Raw genomic sequence first — 24,385 nt, forward strand, 5'->3', positions numbered from 1 at the left:
GGTCGCCTGGGGATGAGGGAAACCAATCCAAGTCAGGGAGAGGAAAGTGGGTGGCACAGATCATCTGATGTTAGAATCATCCCAGTGTTAGACAGAGGTGGCCATTCTGAGCCACGCAGGCACAGGGACAACCCTTTGAAGCTGGGATGCTCTAAATACACTAGGTAAATACACTAGGTACTATGCTGCCAGGCAGGAGATGTGAGAGGCTCTGCTAACAAGTTCATAGGGCAGTCCTAGCACTTCCCAAAGCTTTAATATGGGTGGCTCTGCCTTGGTGCTGAGTTGACACTCTGGTATCAACATCAAGCTGGAGTCATCAATGGTTCAAAATGCCAACGTACCTGTGCCTCTTTGTGCTGTCCTCAGGCTACTGGGAGGTGAATGGGTTTGGTCTCCTGGGCATATACAAGTCTGACCTGGACAAGATTGGAGGCATGAACACAAAAGAGTTTCGGGACCGCTGGGGAGGAGAGGACTGGGAACTCCTGGACAGGTAGGAGTCCCTTGTCATCCTGAGCAATCCCATGTTGACAGCTGTCTTTCCTCCTAGCCTGGCATATGTAGGCTGCTTCTGACCAGTCCTGCTCTTGAGGGTGCATAAGCACTCAGCAAGTGTCATCAGACAGATTAGATGCCTGAGCTATTCCTTACTCCTCAGTTTGATTGCAGTCTCTTGACAATAGCATAACTTGAAAAGAGATTTCCTGGGGGTGAGCCCCCAGTGCATCTTTGTTATCCCGTTTTCCCTAAGTGTATCCTTCTCCTTTATCCAGGATCTTGCAGGCCGGCCTGGAAGTGGAGCGTCTCTCCCTGAGAAACTTCTTCCACTGGTTTCACTCAAAGCGGGGCATGTGGAACCGGCGCCAGCTGAAGACACTATAGCCTTCAACCCCAAAGCTGCTCGGCAGCACCGTCTACCGTCTCATCTCAATGTGCACTTTATCGAGGCACAGAGCCGAGCACACAAACTCTTCCTCTGCCTCCAGAGCCCTCTAATGGGATGGCACAGCTGAGGAAGGAATGGTCAGGCTGGGGGAGCAGGAGCTTCTCCTGTGAGCCGTTGTACCCAAGACGTGGGGTCTGTGTCTTGCAGGGGGAAATTGTGCAGGGGAGATGTTGACAAGTGAAGGACTCGTATTTCCTGCCATGCGGTCTGGCGGATGGTACAGTGGGAGAGGTACCATATTTCCCATTGAGTCTTGTGGAGTGCAAACCAAACAGACACAAATCCCAGCTAAGCCCAGAATGGTTTATTTAGAGTAACACAGCTTATCCTTCAATACTTGAATGGAAAAAAGAAAAAACACCAACCCTCCCATTTCCCCTGCTTCCCCCTCTCTCCAGTATCCATGCTTTTGGACAGGGGACCAAAGGAAGTTCTATGAACTGTATTGTGTGTGTCCACATGCCCATATGCTGACCCAAGGAAATCTTGGGAGGAGAACTTAGGAGGAGCTCTTAGGCACTTTAGGCTGCTGGTGCTTAGACGTTTCTCTGTGCTTTTCACTTTAGTCATTAGGAACAACTGTTCTCATATTCAGCAAATTATGGGCCATGAGTGGAGATGCAAGTACACTTCCCTTATGAGAACCAACTTTGCCTGCAGCTGGGCAAAGTGGCAGGGATTGATGTTACAAGTCCACCTAAATTATTGATCCACTGCCTGAGGATAGTGGAGGGATTATACAGAGAAGCTAGGAGGGCATCTCAGGAGGAACTTTGCAGCCTTATCTGACAGACCTGTGTGTTTGTCCTAATGATATCAGGGAAACCCTAGCAGGGAAGAAGTGGCAATATTTTATTAGTTGAAATATTGTGAATTTGTCAGAAAAAGAGGAGACAGAGTGTTCTGCTCTCCAAATCCTTTACATTTATGCCACATCTAAAGGTTAATTTAGTAAGTTATGGCCTCACAGTTATGTCTTGTCATAGTTTGACTTTTCTGTAAAAAGCAAGCTTCATGGTTCAAGAACCAGCACAGCTGCTGGTGCTTCATGGTTGAAGAACCAACACAGTTGTTGGTGCTTCATCTCTGGAACAGCCCTGGGAGCTTTGGCCTGATATGGAGGAGATGGCCTCAGGTCTTAGCATGTGCACTGGGTGCAAAGAACAACGAGGGGGGAAGAGGGTTGAGTGAGTAAAAGAAGGTGCAGACCTATGCTGGCATTTGTCCAAGGACTGTGAAAAGAGCCCTTGTCCGCAGCCGACCTACAGGGAATTCTCATCCCCTGTAATTCCTGTTAATGCAAGGCAAGATATTTTACCCCTGTAACCATTTTACAAGACTACAGAAACCCAGAAACCCCGGCACACTTCAGTGCTCTACATTACAGCTTCAGTGTCCCCATATCATGCAGAAAAGGCTGCTACTGGTTACAAGCTTCAGGGGAGAGCATGACATAGGATGTTGCTCATGGCACCCATTTCTGCACGGAGTGAAAAGTGAGTAATGGAGGTATGCAGCATGTATACTGTGCTGACATTGGTACTAGAGTTGTTTGCTGATGGAATGGATGCCAGTTCAGAATAGGCATTCATTTATTATTTATTCTGTGGTGCTTGACAAGTCCATCAGGTCCCACTGTTGCAGTAGAAAACTGAACATGCAAGTTCTGCCACACGAGGTAGAGATCTCATCAAATCATCTGCTTGCCTCAGTCCAGGCTTTGTGACTGATGGAGTCAGAAAAAGTCAATCAGATTTCAGCAAGATTTAGTGCGCTGTGTACAGCTACGGTGAGAGCTGTGTCTCTGTGGAGCCTTTGCCAGAGTGCAGACACTGGGTATCTCAAAAGAGGCAGCCTTAGCCTTCTGCCCAAGCCAGGGCAGTCGTTTTAACTGAGGGAAAGTGGTTTACCCATGCAGAGACCAGGAAATGAAACACTGCAGTCGGGGCGAGAGGGAAGAGGTTGACATGTATTATAGGAGTTTAGGAGGCCAAAGCCCTTTGATGCAATGTTGCAATAAGCTCTGTGTCTGCCTGGAATGTGCAGTGTCAGTCATGCTCCTGATGCATGTCAGAGCCTGTGCTTCACTCAAATGCAGGCGCAACCCCACGAGTGTGCAGGTGAGCTGCTCTCCAGGCCCCAGGACTGTGCCTCCACAGCCTGCCTGGGCTGGCTCTGTCACGCAATCCCTGTGGAATGGGGAGAGGCTGGCGAGGAGGGCAAGCTCTGGGATGAGGTGAAGCAGTAGCAGGACCCAGCTGTGTGACTCCATCAAGCAGAGAACAGCATGATGCCCATTTTGGAGATGGAGACCTGATGTATTCGGTGGCAGCTCTTATGTCATGCACATAGAGTGTGCTTTCACATGTGGCTTAGATGAGGTCTGCAGCACCTGAAATTAGCAGCTGGTGTTCATCTGCAGACACTGTCAAGAATTAGGTGCATCCAGAAGGTAACTCACTTCACTTAAATGGTATGAGTAACCCCTCTTTCTCACCAGAGAGGACAATCGGGAAAGAGTGGACTGGAAAGTAGAGTGCAGCCCTCACCCCAGCACTGCCAGCAGAATGTGAGGATTTAACCCCCATGCTTTAGCTGTGACTGTGCTCCTTTAGGATCATAGAATCATAGAATGGTTTGGGTTGGAAAGGACCTTAAAATCATCCAGTTCCAACTTTGCCATGGCAGAGACTTCCTTCATGCCTTGTAACCCAGGCCAGTGGCAAGTAGAACTGTTTACCTCATGAGGACTCCTTGGTGAAGATGTAGGGAGTTTCAGTCTGGTTTCAGTCCAGTTTTCTGATGGCCAGTGTCACCACTGTCAAAGTTGCCATCACAAAGGTTCTTCCCTTTCAAGCACAGTGGAGATTGTTAGTTGGTGTTTAAGCATTGCAGTAGTAAATGTGATCAATGCTACTTGGCACTAGTTGGCAGCCTCCATGGAGGAGCTTGGAGAGAACCCATGGGGACAAAAGCTGTCTTCCAGTTGACATGCTCATGAGACCACTGTGGGTTGCAGGGAGAGAAAGGGCTACATGCTCCCCAGCTTGCTGGCCAGCAGCAAATCTTGCAGGAGCGGGTAATTCCACAGCCATGCACTGAAAGGATGTGGCCATGTGGCCCACTACGGTCCCAGATGAGAAGGTGGTTTGCCCTATCACTAGTGTTGCATGGCATGCACTGCTGCTGCGAGGAGGGCTCATTTCTGGGTCTGGCACAGCCCTCAGAGAACAAGAGGGAACCTGGCTTCACCGTGGCTTGGAAGGTGACTCCCCCAACAGTGATTTTGTTTCTGTCAGCAGGATCCTTTTAAGATAGTGGGCTATGCTGCAGCAGAGACCTTCCCTGGGGCAGGATACGGCCAGGCTGGGGACCTGGGTCCATCAGGTGGGATCTGCCCACAAATGCTGATTCTGTCTTCAGGACTATGAACTGTGGGGCTGAGGCTCGTTTTTCAGGTCAGCAAAGGGAGAGAAGAAGGGCTGGCTTTTATTCTGAGAGAAATGCATTGTGTGAAAATTACAATGTGACTTTTTTGTCATTGTCTTTAACATTTGCGTGATATGAACATCTTGTCTCTTCTCATTGACTAAAACTGTCTCGAGTTGATTGTTTTTTAGATACTGATGCCTTGTGTCAAAATCTGAATTGTACCTTTGAATTATCTGCCTTAAGTGGCTCTGTGCCTTCCAGATGACTCCTGGGCCCCCCCTCTGTAGAGCTGGGGGATATACTGGTTCTTCCTCATGTTTCGTAAATACATTGTCTTCCTACAAGAGCTCAGTTCTGTCTGTGTGTTACTCACTCCTGCGTCACCATACAGTAGGGATTAGGAATCAGGTGTTGCTCCTCTGCTTCATATAACCAAAGGCGTAGGCAGTACCAGAGAGACAGGTCACTCTCTGCCCAAGCCAGCAAGAGCTCTGCAGCAAGAGGTGGGGTGCAGTGAGCAAGGTTAGCCAGGAGCAAGACCTGTCTCGGTCCTCTCTAGGGCTGTAGAAAGTGGTGTGGCAACGAAACAGTTTTTCTCCTGTGTTCCTGGGTTTTTCACATGAAAAAAGGTAGAAACATTAGATAAATACACACATCCCAGAAAAGCACAAGTGCAATGTCATCATCACAGAGAGAAAGAGGAGAACAAAGTGGTCCCTCTCACAAGCAAGGGACAATTCCTGGAGAAGACTGCAGGTCAAAGCTTAGAGCTGAGTTCAGTAGTTGGCGCAGCCTACACAAATTAGAGGTCAGCTCTTTCACCGCAGCTGGTAATTTAGATTCAAATTTGGCCCCTTTTCATTTCAACTACATCTCCTTTGAGTATAAAAAGCTTGGCAGGGATGGGAGTCAGCCATGGAGAGGGAAAAAGGCAGCCAAGGTTGCTAATGAGTCTGATTACATTATAATGGTAAAAGATGATTAAAGGTGATGGGGAGAAGTATTCCAGTGTGCTGCTGCTAGTCTTCTGCTTGCCTGGGCTGGGTGTCGGTAAGTCCTCTTTCCTCAGGCAGGCCACATGCTGCCATACCTGACCTGGCAGCTCTCTGAGATGATGATGCTGAAGTTCAGATCTGGTAATGAAATTCCCTTCACTGCTTCTTTCCCAGCTGAACCTTTTCTGTCTTGGGGTTTTCCTCTCTTTACATTTGGTCATCGATGCTATTTGCTTTGCCTCCTGCTCTGAGAAGCAATGAGTCACAGGATTTGGGATCTGCACAAGATGCATAGTTTTCTACCTTTTCGTGAATCCAGATGGTCAGTAATGGCTGACAGCCTTTAGCTGGTGGTTTTGCATTGGCTAGAACTAGTTTTGCTACCTCTGCAGTGAAGCCTTTCTCTAAAGGAGAGCAGAATAACAGAGGCTGCCCAGGAGCATTCACCCCTGTTTGCTGTCGGTCTCACCAGAGACCAAGGACCGAGATAAGGAGCAAACTCAGTGTTTCTCCAGACCTACCATCTCCCAGATGGATGAGTCTTTACCTGCTTCACCAAACAGATCCCAGACTGTGCTCAGCTTTGCTGATTTAGATTCTGGTAAACGCACAATGGGCATTTTCCACTCTACTCTTTCCGTGCAACTTTCCCTCAGCTGCAAAACTCCACTGCCATTTGCAGGCACCAGCTCCTGCTGGCCCATAGAACTGCCCAACAGCCCTTGTGAGCAAAATCATTCACACCATCTCCAGAAACAAAACCACCAACTCTGACTTAAACCGGAACTTAGTCCTGGGAATTCAAATACGGACTACCAATGAAACCTGCCTGTGTCTGTTTTTAAGCACCAGACACTCCTGTAGCTCCTGAGGACCGATACGTGGGCATTTTTGTGGCATTTCTTTCTCAGTGGTAGAAAGAGTATGGAAATGAAAATCCACATTGAATGCTCATTCTGCCTTACAATGAATAAAAAATAATTTAATAATCAGAAAAGCATGTCATTGTTTAAACAGGCTTACACCAGGCTATCAGAATATCAAGTTTTTAGCATGATTACAGAGTTACAAAATTTAGGATCAAAATTTTACTCTTTTAAAAAAAAATAATCTGTAAAATCATTAATTCAAAGGCATATTTTTAAGGAAACAAATCGTTCTAGTACAAGAGAATTCCCAGCATCGTCAATATAAAAATGATATATTTTAAACCATTTATGTTAGTGATGAGACCTTAAATTAGAATGGCAATGTTTTTAATAAAGTAATACACCATGCACCTGCCATATCTCATTGTGGCAATAAGCCTACAGCATCTCCTTCTGTATAATGTTTCTTCATTTTCTACTACATATTGTCAGGCTGTTTTTACATCATTCCTGATGGGTCCCTGGCAATGACATCATACCAGGATATCTATTTTCTGTCATTATTAATTTTCCAATGCTGGAAATATCTGATTGTTTCCTTAACTGTGTCACGTTTAATTTCGGATAACTAGGAAAATAAATGAACCGCTTTTAGCTGCATCGATATACACACACTTTTCTATTCTCCCATGAGAACTTCTTCTTTTATTTATAGCTTGAGAAATCCATTCCAACGTTTGGGAGGTGAACTACTGGATAACATTGCTGTAAGTATAGCAATTTATGCTTGAGACAAAAAAGCTGTACTTTCCTTGTTTGTTTAGCCTACAAAGTAAATAATTTAGTCTTCTCTACAAAATGAGCCAATATTGAATATATGATGCATGGAACTAAAATAAGAGATGAGATTTACAGAACTGTGCTTTGAAACTGTGTACCTGCTGCTGCTCCTGCAGCTTTCTCTAGCAAAGTTTGCTCTAGCTTTGAAAGGCAATGCTTTTACCCTTTCAGAACTGCAAAAGCATTACAGTAAGGGGCTGGTATACCAGGACACACACACAGTCTGGAAAGTTTAACCCAGTTCTCTGGATTCATCAATGGACTCCTGCTGAGGTCGGTGAAAACGTAGAGAAAGAGAGCTTTCCCCACCAGCTGCACTGCTCAGATCCTGCAGGGAAGAGAAGAAATGCCAGTATAAGCTTGCAGCAGGCTCTTCCACATTACATGGGCAGAGAGGGGCACAGTCATGATGTACTGGGTCATTTGGCCCACCCCTATGGGTGTGGGGTGCTGCTCTGCAGTGCTCACACCCTCCTTGATCCCAAGCCAGCAGTGTTTTCATAAAGGCTTTTGACCTCTGCATCCTCCCTCGTCATATTATGTTGTCTATCAAGCTTTCTTACTAGCTGTTGGCCCAGTATATTGCATTTAAACTATGTTTACACACTGCAGGTCACGTAAGCAAGGGATGTGAACTTTGCTTCTTGACCTACAGCACTTTTGACCTAAAAAACATATCATTCCCTCATTGGCCTGACATGAGAGCCCAAACATTTGGTTGGACTCTTATTCACACGACTCTTGAAAATGAAAGTCTTAAAACAGCCCCTTGCCAAACCACACTGGTTGTTGAGAAGAGCTCTTCCCCCACCTCACCGGCACCTTCCTTTTCTTCTGCTCAGATAAGGCTGCCATCTTTGGATACCTCCTAGAACACACCTAGTTTTCTTTCCCAAATTTAGGTCCCATCCACAACTGCTATCTGTAACTATCATGAGGTTGGCAGCCTCCTGGAAACCACTTGCTGCTCGTAAATCCCAACATTGGGATATTTGGTGTTCTTCCTTTAAAGACCAAGTAAGGAGAAATCCTCCTCCGCTGAGGGAATTTGTTCAATGGCTCCAGATGCTTGTGGGACAACAACATGCCCCTGGAAAGGCTTTGTTAATTTGTGCAGCTTTGCCTTCTCCTTCTTCACCTTGAAATGATGTTTTCTGAGACCAAGAGCCTTTCTAGGGGCTGGCAGTGATGGGAACTCACCCCTTTCTTACCTCACTCCATTGGCCAGTGACTTAATAAGGTCTAAAATTCCTGTTAGGGTAGAGGCCAGTCTTCTGCACCCCAAAGGCTGTGATGAAGATGTTGAGGATGACTGTGATGAAGATGAGCGCTGTGGCAGTGTTGTTGAGTATATTCAGGCGGGGCTGTTTCGCAACATCATTCAGGTTCAAACGAGCTGTGCAGCACAATGCAAAAAGAAAGGGAGATTTGTAGCTTGACTCCAAGTTCTCCAGCCCTTGCAAGCCTTCCCTGCTCAGTGAACGTACATGGTGCCCTGCAGCTGGGGGAATAGTCCCAGGAACTTTACGGGGGCCACAGCCGATGGGCATTGATCGGTTCAGATATGGGAACACACTGGTTACTGGGGCTGTCTGGTGAATAAACCATATGAATAGCAGCCCTGTGGCCCCCTGTCCCACTTGTCCTCACAGCTGGCTACAGCCACTGCGGCTGCCACCAGGAAAGGCTGTGCCATGTGGGGCAGCGGAAGGAACACGTCACAGGATTTCAAGTGGACTCTGACCCCATGTCCCACATTAAAAACCACATAGGTTATACAGGAAAAAGCAGCATTCTTCAGATATTTAATATTGGGCATGTGTTGAAGGCCAAAGTATAGCAACTCCTACATTAGATGGAGCACTGGACAAGCCTGTCTGAAATGGTGGTGTTAATGTGCTGCCGGTATGGTACTAGGAAAACAGTGGGATTGGTTAAATGTGAGGTTCATATAGGGTTAATATCTCTTCCTCAATTGTTCTATTAGGCCCCAGCTTGAGTGAGGGGAAAGATACAGCTAAAACGCAGCATCTGCGGGAGCTGTATGAAGGAACATGTTCCAGGACGGTCAGCAAGAGGCGGAAAACCCAGCCCTCTCCCTGCAACAGGGATTCAGCAGTGGGGAAGTGAGGGAAAAGTAATGCTCAACGCTGTTACGCAAGAGAGAAACCCACCCCACTCACCACTTCGAAAAGCAGTAACACAGACCTCCCCACTGCCCGCATCAAGCTGTCTTCAACCCTCCTGCTCGAAGCCAGGGGGAATGCTCTGGGGAGACAGGCTTCTGCCTTCCACCCCATTGCCAGCCCATGGGGTGCCCTGCCCCTGCAGCACCTTGCGAGGGTTCACAAGCCTCAGCAGCCACCTTACCAGTGATGATGAGGAGAATCCCAATCACCACCTGGAAGAAAAGGGAGATGCTGATGAGCACGATGAGGGTGGCATAGTACTGGAAGGATGACCCCTGCTCCAGCACCGCTTTGAGCTGTGTGACATTCGCCATGAACAGTGCCACGTCCAGCATGCTCTCCGCCACGCTCTTCTTCGTTGCGTAGTGGTTGATGTTCATTGGCCCATTAATCCGGAGCGGGGGATTCATGCCCTGGGGAGACAGGAGAAACCGCACAAATGATTGCTAAGGTGACAGACCCGTCTGTGTCTAACAGGCTGCTGCCTCCCCATGGGGTTTATCTAGAAATCCTGGAAAGGAGTCAAAGTTGCAGTTCAAGCATGCTGAGAGTGCCCAGTTTCCCCTCACAGTTGCCTTGCGATACTAAGAGGCACAAGGTACTTGCAGTGCTCAAGAGCTCAGCAAGGTTAGAAAAATACCGGGTATGTTTGTGGAAAACAAATTTGTCCAGAGTTACAACAATGTAGATTACCCAGAGCCAGGGATTTTGCAAGGAATATTAAATTCTCTTCCTTCAGGGCACAGACAAGCCTCAAACTTACAGGGAATTAGAGAGGGATCTTTTCACTGGATCAGGTTTTCAAAGGCCAGTTCAGCTCTTAATGTCTTTATCAGTGACGGAGGTGAGGGAATTGAGTGCACCCTCAGTAAGTCTGCAGATGACACCAAGTTGGCTGGGACTGTTGATCCGCTGCAGGGTAGGAAAGCTCTGTAGAGGGATCTGGAAAGGCTGGATTGATGGGCCAAGGCCAATTATATGAGGTTTAACAGGCCAAAGTGCCAGGTCCTGCATTTGGGTCACAAAAAACCTCATGGAATGCTACAGGCTTGGGGAAGAGTGGCTAGAAAGCTGCTCGGTAGAAAAAGACCTGGGGGTATTGGTAGACAGCTGGCTGAATATGTGCCAGCTTGTGCCTAGGCAGCCATGAAAGCCAACGGCATCCTGGCCTGTGTCAGCTATAGCATGGCCAGCAGGGCCAGGGATGTGATCATCCCCTGTGCTGGGCACTGGTGAGGCTGCACCTCGAATCCTGTGTTCAGCTCTGGGCCCCTCACTACAAGAGAGACACTGAGGAGCTGGAGCGGGTCCAGAGAAAGGTAATGGAGCTGGTGAAGGGTCTGGAGCACAAGTGTGATGGGGAGCAGCTGAGGGAACTGGGGTGTTTAGCTAGGAGAAAGGGAAGCTGAGGGGAGACCTTATCACTCTGTAGCTGAAAGAGGGTTGTAGCAGGGTGGGTGTCAATCTCTTCTCCCAGGTAGACAGAACAAGAGGAAATATCTGCAAATTGCACCAGGGCAGGTTTAGACTGGATATCAGAAAAAAATTCTTCACCAAAAGGGTTGTCAAGCCCTGGAACAGGCTGCCCAGGGAAGTGGTTGAGTCACCATCCCTGGAGGTATTTGAAAGATGTGTAGATGTGGTACTTAGAGACATGGTTTAGTGGTGGACTTGGCAGCACTGGGTTAAGAGTTCGACTTGACGATCTAAATTATTCTGTGATTCTATGACTCTATAACTGTCAGTGGCTGGAATTTGTATCTCCTCTAAGCACTTTTTGCTAACTACTGTCTTAGACAAGATGCTAAAGTAGATGGGGCAATCCACATTTTTGTTTCTGAAACCAGGGACACTATTTCTTCAAAACACCAGGCACTGAAATGCGCTGAGACAAGGCAGGGGGGGGAAATCCATCACACCTAACTTTAATCATTCAGGCACATTTTTTGCCATTGAAAGAAAAAGGTATTTACAAGGGAGAAATCACCTGGTTGGCCCTTAACCAAGTGGAAGCTGTAGGTTATTAGGCTGCTTTTAGCCATCCACCTTTTCTCCATCATTCTTGTTAAGGGAGCTCCCCTATCAGCTGTCTTGACACAAATGATTGAAAAAAGAGATAGAAAAGGGAACAATAGTTTTCAATTCACCTGGAAATATCATTAGCTGGTAACTAAACATCAGCAAATGCACCAATTACAAAAGACTTGGATATATTTGCAGCAAGCTATGATCTACTTTCTTAAGAAGAAAGACAAACAACACTTCCACATAGCACACAGTCTGCAGTTCTGGGTAATCAGCTTTTTGTCAGCTGTCGTCATGACTGGCAGCTTTGCCCTCAGTGCTGTCAGATGGATAGCCTTTTAAACCTGGAAATAAAAGCTAGGTATGGGCCTAAGGTTATCTCTTTTGATTGGAGGGGTGGAAGAGATTTCTCCAGGTGCATACTGGAAGAAGGACTGTGTCTACATCATAATAGTAAGTCCTATTGTGGTCCTTTTATATCAGATAAAGTACAAAACATAAGCTTTTCTCTATGCTCTGAGCATGGCACTTAGAGAAGGGTTCTGGGTAGTGCTTCATGATGCTGTCCCTGGTTTTTGTGCATCCCTGCGCAAAGTGGCTTTGTCTGTGCCGGGGTGGGAGGATGAGCAAGGTTAGTGATCCTGGGAGAGTGCTACATGTCATAGTGTGTCTGATACTGAAACTGGGGCTGAGTTTCAGAAGGGGTTTGTGGTCTGTGTCAGTGATGACCCTCACGTGAGAAAGATGCATAGCAAAAAGTAAGCAGGAAGGAATGTGTCTGGTCTGAGCTATTGGTGAACTGTGATCCTGAAGAAGTGGCTGGCTTGGGGTGGGGAAGTGCTTTTTGGGATTTTTAGTTTTTTTTTCTGAGAGCTTTGAGTGTGTAATTCTTGTGGTTTCTAACAGTGAAGTTACTGTGGTTAAACAACTCCTTCATAAAGCCTGTATTCCTTGCTGTGGAAGGTAGAAGTTAAAAGATACTGGAAGGAGATGAAAGTACAAGTCTAGAGAGCTAGCAAAGACTCTAAGGCGGTGCGTAGGGGTTAAATACTTCTTAAACATTACTGTCTGGTCTCTGGGTCAGAACAGAGGTATCTTGAATCTCAGGGAAAGGACGCCAGCAAAATGTCAGATCCTGGAAACACATCTTAAAAATCTGTATTTAAGTATTGCGCCCTCTCAGCTGGCTCAACAGTACATGATCCTGTTGCAATAGAGTAGTACCCCTACCAACTGGTGCAAGGTTAGAGATTTGACTCCTTTCATGTGTTTTCTTCCTTATTCCTGAAGAGTCAGCCCTCCTCCCTGCAGCATCACAAGGCTGGGCATTGATAGTTTGTGTCTGTGTAATGATGAGTTAAGGGTGTGAGAACAAGGACGCTGTACAAACTAGACAGAGCTTTTGTCAGATGAGTGACTGGTACAAAAAGGCCGAGACATCTGTTCCCAGTTGCTTGTGTGGAGACAAACAAAGCAAATCAGGAGCTCTTGTTGAATGAAAACATGTCCTTCTTTTGAGCTGCTCCCACGCTTATTTACCTGGAGCGTGGAAAGAGGCAGAGTTGCAGTGAACTGAGCTCTGTGTCCCAGCTGATCGGGCAGTGAAAATAAACAGCTTTCACAGTGGCTTTTCTAGTGTGTATGAGCGCAGCGGCACGTTCCCCTGTTTGGGCCATTGTGCTGCAGGCAGTGATGGTCACCACTCTCCCCTGCGGAGTCACAGGATGTGGGAAATGAGAAACTGATTCCTGTTCCAGAGTTCTCTTAGTCCAGGCCTAGTTAGATCCACAAAGGCGGCCAAAAGGTTACTGGATGGTGAAAGCTGGACACCCAGCTTTCATTTAGGCAGCTAAGCAAACAAACAGGATGCATGGTGTAGGTGGCCCTTGCAGAAATCCAGCTTCTCTATGGATTTGGCTATTCCAGAGTATTCTGCCTAGTGCAACAGCTACAAATGCAAGCCTGTAGTCTCAAATAACAACAGGCTTAAACAAAGCAGGAGTCTTCAGAGACCCAGCTTTTGGATCAATGCAGGAGGATGGTTTTGCATGGGATTCCTTGGTGCCATAGCTGTCGCCGGCTAACCACTGGACCTGTGGGGTATGAAGGCATGGCTGTGACCCCAGTTCTTGGTCTGCCACAATGCATACCCAGCTTTTCAAAGTGGCACCGCTGCTTTTGCTTAGTCTTACAGTTCAGTCCTGTACTGCTCAGACTCAGGAGCTGATTCACAAGCAACTCTGTTTTCCCTGCAGCAGGATTGCCCAGACAGCTGTGGGATCACTGGGGAGATAAAATTATTCCATTTTGGCAAGGGGAGCCCAAAGTCAAGTTGCAGGACATACCTAAAGGCTCATCAAAGTGATTTATGTCACCAGGCTTGTGCTGATGTCTTTCTAATCACTTTGAAAGTCTTCCCCTTCTGAGAGTGGGGGTCACTGTTTTTTCTTCTCCATACTGCATCAAAGAGAGGAAATCTGGATCTGGCAGTCAGACATCAAGTTTATTTTGCAAGCATTGTTGCAGAGCCAGCATGTCTGCTGGAAAACACCACCTACCAGTATTCCTGAGGTATGGATATATCACTATTGCCCACTTTTTAAGGGGAGGGAAATTAGGAGCTAAAAAAGAACAGCGCTGGCTCAACTGGTGCTGCAGCTAGGCTGCTGTGTCCCAGTTCAGGATATTTTGGCTTTCCATATGAGACAGTCTCTTTCCCTGCAAAGACGCCACTGGCTTCAGTCTGACCTCAGGCAAATCCTCTTCTGCTTCCTTTAGTGTAAACGTGGCACAGTGATACAGATCATTACAGGGGCCAAAGAAGGCACCCGTCTATGTTTTATAACTCTGAGGCTTTATTCTTACTCAAGGCACGCACACAAATATTTAATTCCCACTTATTTTTAGATTTTGCACGATTTTTTTCTAGGGAAAAAAAAAAAAGGCCTGAATATCACCACAAGAGTGGGATTGGGTTTATTTTTGTTCCTTATTAAACTTGATCTCTGGTTTTGCCATAGGGAGCTGGCAGGGCCCAGGGCCTGTGAAACCTGGCTTGGGCACCAGAGGGCATGCTGAGCTACACAGCTCGCTGAAGCTACTTGAAAAGTTTCCACTGAAATCAGGTTTCAAGGGAAACTTTTTGCTTTTTGTTACGTATTTATTTTTGCAAGAAATAGCTACTTTCTTCTGAAAACTTTGGGAGGAATCTCATCTAAATATTTCTTTCCCAAGCTTGCAGAGTTTAGGCAAAGGGGGGTGCAGAGCTTTCTTAGCTTTTTCTAAAGCTGCTTGGACTGTTACTGTAAAACCTACGGTTTCTCCTGTTGTACTTTTCAGAGCAGATCTAATTGCAAATCTATGTGCTTTGTGGATTTTGTGACCCTATCCCCAGGGGAGAACAGCCTGAAAGAGACAGTGGGGCAGCGTGAGGCTCACAAGTACCAGAATGATAATCCTCTTCAGGGGAGCGCTCTGACAGAGGGGGATGTCTGAGGAGAAACTATACCATTGGCCACTAGTTCCAAGGGAAATGCTGGAGGCAGCCAAAGAAAACAGAGACATGAATGCAGGCCGTGCTCTTGGAGGGGTAGGTGCGGAGACGCCCGCCACGGGATCCCAGCTGATAAACAGGCAGCCGCTCACAGGCGAGCGCACACAGGCAGGCACACACACACACACAGAGCATCAGGGACCAGGGAAAATCCAGGGTATTTTTCCGCAGTATCTGCCAGTTGGCAGCTATAGAAGTACTTTGTATACATCAGCTGATGAAGGTTAAAGCACACAGAGAGTCGTCATCTTGCAAGGTAAGAGAGGAGCACGCGTCCCTTTCTACAAGCAGAAAGCGGAGATTGAAGGCCCTCCCCTCAATCAATACTTCTAAGTGCACGGTGATTAGCTACTCTACTTTTTCCAGTAAAGCTCGCTCCCTGCGCCTCCTCACCAGCTCATTTGGGATGAAGGGAGCCAATGTTATATTTTTGTCACGCCTGGGCACAGACAGCATCAGTGGCAGCACTGGGAACAGCAGCGGATCGGACATCTGCCCACCGAGCTGGTCAGGCTTCCCTCACAGAGCCGTATGTGTCGGCTTGCAGGCAAGGAAGCAGGCTTGTGCATAGCCACATGTGTGCAAGAGAGGGGACACAGAGGGAATGCTTTGGTCAATACCAGCTATGTTGTGAACTCTGGGAGGCAAGGGCTGCTTTTCTCCACTCTGGCACTGCAGCAGGCATCTTGGCTGCTTTCCACAAACAAAAGTAATAGTAAACCTTATCATGGATGCTGCAAGCAGAAGGAAAATGGAGTGCTTAGGGCCAGTCTGCCTCTTCAACCTCTGTGGAGGCTGTCAGCTAATCCAGTTGTGCTCAGGGCTTTTTCCTCTTAATATAGCCATCTGTTCTGCTCACTAGGGGTCCTGTTCAGAGCCAACTGGTTGTGTTGTCTTCAATTCATATTAGATAAATCCCAGAAGATAAGTCAGGGATGCTTTCCTGATATCTCAGGCTCTCCCTGTGCATGGTGGAAATCATTCTCCTACACTTCTGTGACAGGTCACTGCTCAAGGTAGCAGAGGGATCACTGACACTGTTTGGATGAGAGCTCTCAAACCAAAAGGTTCCAGGGGCTGAGAGCCAGTGCCTCGCCAGAAGTGGGTAAATGGCAGGCACAGATCCTGTGTGCTTGCTAAGCAGCTTTCATATTCTCTAGTCTCACCGAACTCCTACTTTCCATTTGCTTTAACCACCTCCTGTTTCTCATCTCACACCCCCAACCAAGTCTGGTGAGCTTTCTTGGGCAGAGACATCACCATAATGCAGCACTCAGGACCTTCCTCCTTAACCTAAGGGGTGCTGAAGTAGGACACTACTATCACCCAAGGAATGAAAGTGTGGTTGGGTGAGACTGCCTGCAGAGCCTCTCTGATTTACCCAGCTGAAAGGCTGGCTTTGTATTCTCCCTACAACCTCTTTAAATGAGGTCACACGAGCAGGAGCCGAAAGCAAAACCTACCACCGCCCAGAGCTGAAGGGCTGCAAGTGGGCAGGGAAGCCGGGCAGTCCCCTGGCTGTGGCTGGCAGGGGGAGCAGAGCAGGGGAGCCACGAGGTAGCAGAGCCCCATGGGAGCTGGGGTGCCTGTCCTCGCCCTTGCCCTCCGGCTGACACGGCAGTCTGTTCTGCTTCCCAGCTGGCTGCGGCACTCGCAGCCTGCAGAGACCTGCTTGTCGCATCTAGCGTGCATGCCCTGCTCTCCTTTTCTCCCTTTTCATGCTTCTTCTCATCTCTTATTCATCCTGCAGACCCTTTCTGCCCCAGTCTGCATTTTCTGTTCAGCTCCTCCTCTCTCCATTCTTTCCTCACCCTGTGCCTTTCACCTTGTCTTTCTTTCACACTTTTTCCTGCTACCAAGCCCTTCTCCTTCATGCACCCCCTTCCCTCTGCTGTTCTCCTTTTTCTCTCCCGGTATTTTCCCCATCTGGCACTCTGCGCTGCTGTATGGCAAGTTTCTTGAATCCATTCACTCTCAGATGCCACTCACAGCTTCCTATGCTACAGGGCAACATAAATTATGTATCACTCAAATCCATATTAAACTTCCTCGTTAAATGTATTTATGATACTGAATTGAAGGGCTCCAGGAACTGACTGGCAGGCTGCAGGGCTGAGCTGGAATAGGAGGTCGGTTTTCTTTTCCAGGTAGCTGTGGATGGGGACGAGATGGGAAGGGCAGTGGCACTGGTGCAGGAGCCTCCATTTCATGGCTCAGAAGCACTTAGTGGGTTTGGGGGCCCAAGAACCGCTTGGCACCAGCAATTACAATGTGCTGATGCATGATCTCTGGTTGTTGGACAGAAGCAATTGGGTGTGTATATGTGTGTGGGGGGGAGAGCTCTTTGAATGTATGGAATTGGGAGTGCACTCCGAAGGATTAGTGGGAACAATTATTTCCAAAGCTAGGATATAGAAGCTGGAGCCTATTCAAGTCACTAGTGTTTAGCACCCAGAGCAGTTTTATCCCGGTGTTTTGGGGAGGGAGGGAGAGGAAAAAAATAAAAAGGCAAGGGAAGACTAAAGCTTTAAAGGAAAAAACTAAAAGTAGGTTAGCAGAGAGAATGAGTTTATAAAAAATGGAAGAGCAGCCGGGAGGCACAACAGTAACTACTGCATTGTGCTAACAAAGCTAAACATGTTAAGATGAATAAATCTGCAAGCTGGATGGCTTATGGCCCAAAATATTAAGAAAATCTGGGCCTGATCACAGGCTGCTGCCAGATCCAAAGAGCAAATGTGTTCATATAAATCATTTTAATACAAAACATTCCTAAAGCAAGGTCCCAAGTTTGAACGTCTTCCAAGTTGAAGGGTGTTTGCATCTACACTGCTGAGGGGTCAGGTTGGTTTTTAAAACTGAGGGAGCATAGAAACAGCTGTACTGGATCAGACCAAAGGTCCAGCTCCCAGCTGACTGTGGTTTGTAGCAGATGTGTAGGGTAAAAAAAAGGAGTCTTAGCAACAGTCCCTTGTGCTCTGTTCATCCAGTGACCTGCAGCTCTGTACTGTATACAGAGCCATCCCAGCCCTGGTCTGATGCTGGTTTTCAGGTGAGGAACCCTGAGGTTGATTCGTCGTTTGCTGTGTGACTTAGGGAATCCTACTTGCTCTCCCTGGATCCTAGTTTCGCCTGTAAACTAATGTTTCATATGTAAACTAATGAGAACACTTACATAGGTGATGTGTAAGGAAAGAGATGGCTAAGATCTACTGTAAAAGTACAGTATTTGCTGGTGTTATGTATATAGTACACATCATTGAATTCATCGTGTGGGTGAACCACTGAAGCTGTTCAAATCAGGCAGGTGATTTCCTTATTCCATGGGGTCTTTATATCTTGTAGCATTTCCCAGGCTAAGCATCACTCTAAGGACCTGGAGTTCAGGTTCACCTGCAGACTTAGTTTGACATATGTGCCCCTGGTCACCCTCTGAGTGCTCAGGGCTCTCCACAGAAAGGAAGCTTTGAGAGTCTGGGTGGAAAGACAGGAGGACATGACTGGAGGTTTCAATAGAGACAGATCTGATGAAATCACATCCATAAACAGTGAAACTCAGAGGGTTTGGTTCCTCTATTATTTATAAGGCCTTTCATCTGTAAAGCATTTTTTCCAGTTTTATGTGTACCAACACTCACAATGTCTTTGTCCTGCGGGTGAGTGTCTGTCTCCTATTGCAGAGCTCACCAGCCTCTTCAAACAGACCCTGCTGATTTAGTCTCACCTGGGTGCATAGGATTCTCTTTCTTCAAAAACTGCCAGGCTTAATTTCCTCCTGTGCCAGAAAACCGAGCCAATATCTGGATCTAAAAAGGCTGAATCTGCCGATTTTCTTCAGAACTGGCACGTTGAGTTGTGTCAGTTTGCTGCTGAGCATCTGGCCTCATGCCAGAGGTGAACAAAAAAAGGTGGTGTTGCTGATCTGAACTTTGGTAAATCCTTAATCCCAATGTTTGCTTGGTTTTGTTTTGGGTTTTGGGGTTGGTTTTGTTTTGTTTTCCAGGTTGGCCAAAGTAGATATTGAGTACAGAAACTAGCAAGGATAGTAACTGGGGTTACAGGGGCAGGTACTTCTAGTTAGCAAAGCACTTCAAGGTAACGAAGTCTGCAGAGCCACAGCTCAGGTCTGTGCTAGGCTGCTTGGGAATGCCTCACTTAGAAACAACATCAGCTGTCACTGGAAAGATTTTAAACACATTAGGAGTGCTCTAACAAATAGCTGTTGCATTTTAACACAAGAAAATGCAAAGTGATGCATGGCTATGGCTGTTCACATTCAATTAGTGTTAATGCCATTCCATTTAAGCTCTGTCTTGCAGGGCTGCCTCTTGACGGGTATCCTGCTGTGCCAAGGAAGGCTGCTACTGCCTCAGGAGAGCTGGGGCGATGGGTAACCTGGAGAGGATGTGAGGTGCCATGCTTGAAAGGAGCATGGCTGTGTTCTCAGCATACCTGGCAGCAACCTCTAAGAATCACTGAGCATATCCATGGTGTCTCTCCCAGCCTAGTTGAAGAACGGACATGTTTGTGTGCTCTGGGTTTAGTTTTGCTTTGTCTGGGGTGAAAACATGAGCATTTCTGCTTGTGGCTTGGTTATTGTCTAACAGAGGCTATTGCTCTTGTTCTTGGATTGATTATGGCAAGTCATTTAGCTACATTTTGAGGGGTTTACTGCTGCTGTGGTTGAAGCGGACAAGAATGGGACTGTGTGGGTAAAGGCGCTTCTAGGAGTTGGAGAAGTCTGAGCTTGGCTCTAAGCTGTTGTGTAATTTCTGGCTCGGATTCTTTGTAAAACTGGAAATAAAACTGTTCAAATTCGCATATGTTAAGAGCTTCCCAGCTCAAGCAAAAGCCTTCTTTTTATTTTTAATGTGTACAGTAACTAGCACAATGGAGCTCTGCCCTCAGTCAGAGCCTTTCACCCTAACTCTATTAGAGATAAAAAGCAGGAGGTTCCTCAAAGTTTGACTGACTTTTCTACTGAACAAGGATTGATTGTTAGCTTGTGCAGAGCATTTACACATGTAACCATCACCCAGGTTTTAACAAGTGAACCACCTGAGGAGCCAAAAGGCAGCACCACAGATCACTGGGGGATGTCAGAGTACAGAATGAGACCAGTGTCCTACACCTGTGTCTATTCCATTCGCTACAAAGCTTCACCTACCTGACAGCAGTTATGGATGGCTACCAGCAGCTAGAAGCATTCATTTATTTGAGGACAAGATGTGAGGCATAGCTAATTTCTATAGTACCCACAACAGGACTTTTTTATCTCCTACACTTGTTGTATCAAACCTTCAAGGTGTATATTCAAGTTTCTTAATTGAGTATGAATTCATGGGCTTAAACTAAATATCTCCTCTCAGTGATAAACCATTGAGCTGTTCAGGCATGCATTGCTTCAAAAAGGGTTGGCATGAAGCAAGACTGAATCAAGAAGATACTTGAAACAAATGCCACTAGCAAAGGCAACTGTTTTTCACCTGCATCCTGTGTCCCATTGGATATATCTGCTTCTTAGGCATCCTCAAAAGGCAACTAAGAAAATTGAGCTCATGTATGCAAGTAAGCTCTTGAGCATATAAGTGATATCTATGAAATAGTCCGCCAATCCAGTGGGAAACATACAAGTTCAGAGTTTTAAAGCAGTGGAAAACACTCAGTGAAATACCTTGGAGATGCCTAGAGGTATGCCATTCAAGCAGCAAAGGTTAAACTTTTGTCCCTCTGAAGCCTGTAAGCAGGTAAAGTGCTGAATATAGCAGCTTTTTGCTCCTCTCCTCTTCTGGAAAAGATTTGTCACTGTAGTTCAAGTCAGGAAAGAGATACCTCCGTTGCAAAGGGAGGGGATATGTCCCACAAGGCAGGGATGCTATTACTGTCTGATTCAAGTGGCACCCAGACACCTCATCACATTATGGGTGTTTTGTTATGACAGGCACAAACTTGCTTAGGAGCACACAGGCAGCCTGCACAGAAATAACCCAGAATTTGATCTAGTTTTCTGACAGATGCAGCATTACCTCCCTTCTTTCAGACTGCAGCTTGCTGAGTCTTTGCCTACCATTGGAACTAAATAATCCCACCCTTTGTCTCTTCCTCCCCAGTTTTCCTCTTTTCATTGGCATATCTAGTGTCTTTTGTTCGAGGGGGATGCAGACGTTGGTTTGGGGACACTATTGCAAAGCAAATGCTCAGGGCTCTCTGCAGTCTTACTGCTGTTAGCTGAAGTTGCATGAATCTGAACCAACTGGAAAATCCAGACAGGGTCAGGGTAAGTTTTGTGTCAGAACCTGTTTATTTGGCCATATGTGACAGAAACCTGAAGCAGCCAGAACCTTGAGGTAGAATCACCTCACATCAAAGGACAAAGAAACCTCTCTAGTCTGTAAAACTGGAGTTATGGGAACAGTCTGTTAAGCTAAAACCGGGGTAAATAATTAGTGAAATTGTTGGGTGAGACACACTAACTTTCAAAACAAAGTGTCTTTGCACAGCGAGTCTATTCCTTCAGTCTTGGTCTCCCTCCCAGGAAATTCCATGGACTACCTGGTGTGTATAAACCTGCTGGTCTCCTTAAAGTCCCCAGGAGAGCCTTCTCCCTGATGTTTGCTGAGTTACTTGCCCTCTTTCCCCTACATAACCCTATGGCATGTGCTTTGGGTGTTCATTCCCCTCCTCTAGAGCCTTCTGATGGCCAAGGGAACAGCATCTGGCACAGAGCATCCGTTCTGCCACACCATCCTCAAGTGGGGAAGTGTGTCCCAGCTATGCCCTTTTTACTGGAGTAGGCAACTTACAGTCTCTGTACAATAAGTTGGAAGTACCCCGGCTAAGCAGTTATGGCAGCTGCTGCAATTAGTGTAGTTAAGCCCCTACAGAGGCTCAGCTCTTGTAGGGGACCCACCATTGGCAGGCAAGGTGCTGTCGCTAGAAAGCACTGGGGCCAATGGACACAGCTAACTGGGTCACTAAGGAAACCCTTCCCACATCTGGAACAAAGGAAAGATCCAACACAACATCCTTACAAAACCCCGGGTACAGGAGGAAAATCTGAAATCAGCATATCTAGTATCGTGTTGCTTTACATGGGTTTAGCAACTGGAGGAATCCAAGTTGGGAAACTCTGACTCTATTGTTCCTATTAATAATTTAATTGAAAGCTGGGCCAAAGCCTTGCCTCAGGATGTGCAGTAAAGCTCTGGGAGGAGATTTAAGGTGGTTATAGAGTGGAAGGTTTTCCTTGGTAATTAGAAATATTGAGTTTGGCTTTCCCTTGCCTTCCTGGAGGAATTTCAAGGGTGGGGTCATCCTGTTGTTTGGGTTTATAGCTTGATATGTTGACAAAAGTATTCATAGGAGGAGGTTGGTTTTCCTTTTTCTTTCCATTCTTCAGTGCAGCTTGATGGTGCAGCAGCAGCTAATCATACTGAATTCAGGGCATTAATATAATGGGCTATAAAAATGGTATATGAGTATGTTAAACATAAATGATGAATTGCTGTTGGGCAGAGATCAGAATTGAAACAGCTGGTAGCTGTATCTCCCATTTCTCAAAAATGGTACTGTGACTTCCCTGCCCAACTTCCACTGGGTTCAATGAAACTTAAACAATTAAAACACTTATCTTTTGCCATCTCAGCTTATGCTCAGTGTTAAATTAAATTATACTCCAGTAGTGTGGCTCTGAAAGCATCGCCATTAAGATATTTTGTAAGATCAAAGGGGTGGAATTGAAGTGCCAGGATCATAATAGTAGGGTAACAGGCGTGTTCCTCTTGGCAAGCTGAATTACGTAGTTAACACTAAACTGAGATCACCAGGTCACTGGCACAACAGAGTAATTAGGTGAAACAATCAGCAACTTGCATTTCAACTGTGGGGTGCTGAAGAGAGGAAGGCAAACTCATCATTTAGGAGAAATCAGTTAAAATGTGGAGGATGAGGCATGCAGGAATACAACAGAAAAGGAAAGGATCCCTGCTGCTTTTGCTTTTTATTTGCGAGTTGCTTTGTGTTGGTGACTGAGGCTGAGTGGGGAGTGGATGCAGAGGGAAGGGCTGTTGCAGCTCTGTCTCACTCTGGTGAATGTTCCAGCCACCTCAGCTACCCCTACCTTTGTCTTACTGAGTTCAAAAGCTCCGCTTTGACACCTGAGGTCCCATGTTACAGCACCCAGCTGTAACTTCCACACCACTATGTCTTTCTAAAACCTTGGATCTTCTCCCAGCATTTACTTCTAGGAGGGTGGCAGGAGAAATAGGCCAAAATTAGACGAGATAACCAGCAGGTGGTGCTCAGTTGTAAACGCAAAAGGTTGCTCCGTTGTTAAGATGGTAGCAAGAAGTTTTGCAGTGCAATCAGTTATGCTATGCCTCTGCTAATATTCTAGCAATTATTTCCAGTGGATTATGAATTTAGATATAATGATGACTAAAAGGGGTTATATGCTTTCTAGGTAGAGCCCTAGGTTAGAAGGTATTGCAAAAGCACATTGTATGATTTGGAAACCTCTCTGACCAGCTGCAGAGCAGGCACCACAGTCTAAGGGCAAAGAGTTCAGAAAGCATAATTGTTTGGCCTTCAAAGATGCCCGATATAACTTACTAAGATAAAGTGCCATAGGAATCCACAGAGTAAAAGAAATACGCAGTAACTCTAGAGTGCACTCTCCCTCCTTTTCCCTCTATTAATCATCTGATTTAGAGTTAACTTAGTGCTTTTATATTGTGTGAAAACAATACACAAGACCCTGGACTAAGTTGTGACTGGAAGATAATAGCAAGCAATGTTTGCAAAAAAGCTCAGGAGGGGAAGCCGTGTAGAAAGAGCTACTTCAGAAGTTGGTCATGCATGTAAAAGTGGCTCTTACTAAATTTGCTCTATATTCTTTCAATGGTTGCTTTTGTTTAATGGTAGCCATAGGTTGTATTCTTTTGTATATCGAATACCAACCACCTGACACACTCTTCCAATAAAGTTTCTTTTCAGTTGAAACAGTCTCACCTGCTTTAACGCTACATACCCTAGATGTCAATAGTAGTCTCCTAAAGTCTGAAATTCCTCTTCCTCGCACCCCAGGAAAGACACTCCAGTAGGGTTTGGGCAGTATTATGTCTTGGGCTCTGTTTCTCATGCAACTGTTGCTGTGGCTGTTCAGTTTTATGTAAAAGCAATACTAAATGTCAGATAGTGTTTTAGAAATAAAACTGGCCTTGGCCTAAATCCTGTGCAATCTCACTTACTGATAGTGTGCAGAATGCAAGCAAGCATAGACTTCATTCTTCTGTTTCAGTTTATAAAACAATGATTAGGGCAATTGTGCTCTGTTCAGAGTGTTTCTGTATAGCCTTAAATGGTGAAGGCCTGCTTGCCTCAGGTGTGGCAGGAGAAGGAACATGTACCATTGCTTTCTACCCTACGACATAGATGACAGCTTGGGGAGCAGCATCTGAAAACGAGACCGTTCAAGAGTCCTAAAGAATAGGGTTTGATGCTTCCAAAAATGTTGAGGGCTTTCTAGATTATTA

General features: G+C 46.3%; 2 protein-coding genes across 2 annotated transcripts in view; one reads left to right on the forward strand and one right to left on the reverse strand.

Annotated features, from left to right (window-relative positions):
* Positions 1-4,727, forward strand: part of B4GALNT3 (beta-1,4-N-acetyl-galactosaminyltransferase 3) — a 65,927-nt gene extending 61,200 nt beyond the window's left edge. The window contains exons 19-20 of the mRNA XM_065682448.1: positions 370-496; positions 777-4,727. Of these exons, the coding sequence (XP_065538520.1) occupies positions 370-496; positions 777-885 (236 nt within the window). The 3' untranslated portion in view covers positions 886-4,727. The remainder of the gene's footprint in view (positions 1-369; positions 497-776) is intronic.
* Positions 4,728-6,337: 1,610 nt separating this feature from the next.
* Positions 6,338-9,654, reverse strand: NINJ2 (ninjurin 2). Its single transcript, XM_065665141.1, has 3 exons — positions 9,456-9,654; positions 8,297-8,481; positions 6,338-7,413 (listed from the first exon to the last, which is right to left on the reverse strand). The coding sequence occupies exons 1-2, from the start codon at positions 9,652-9,654 to the stop codon at positions 8,318-8,320; spliced, it is 363 nt and encodes a 120-aa protein (XP_065521213.1). The 3' UTR covers positions 6,338-7,413; positions 8,297-8,317.
* Positions 9,655-24,385: the final 14,731 nt, after the last annotated feature.

This window comes from Lathamus discolor, chromosome 1 (genome assembly GCF_037157495.1).
Source record: "Lathamus discolor isolate bLatDis1 chromosome 1, bLatDis1.hap1, whole genome shotgun sequence".
In the NCBI taxonomy this organism is placed as follows: Eukaryota; Metazoa; Chordata; class Aves; order Psittaciformes; family Psittacidae; genus Lathamus; species Lathamus discolor.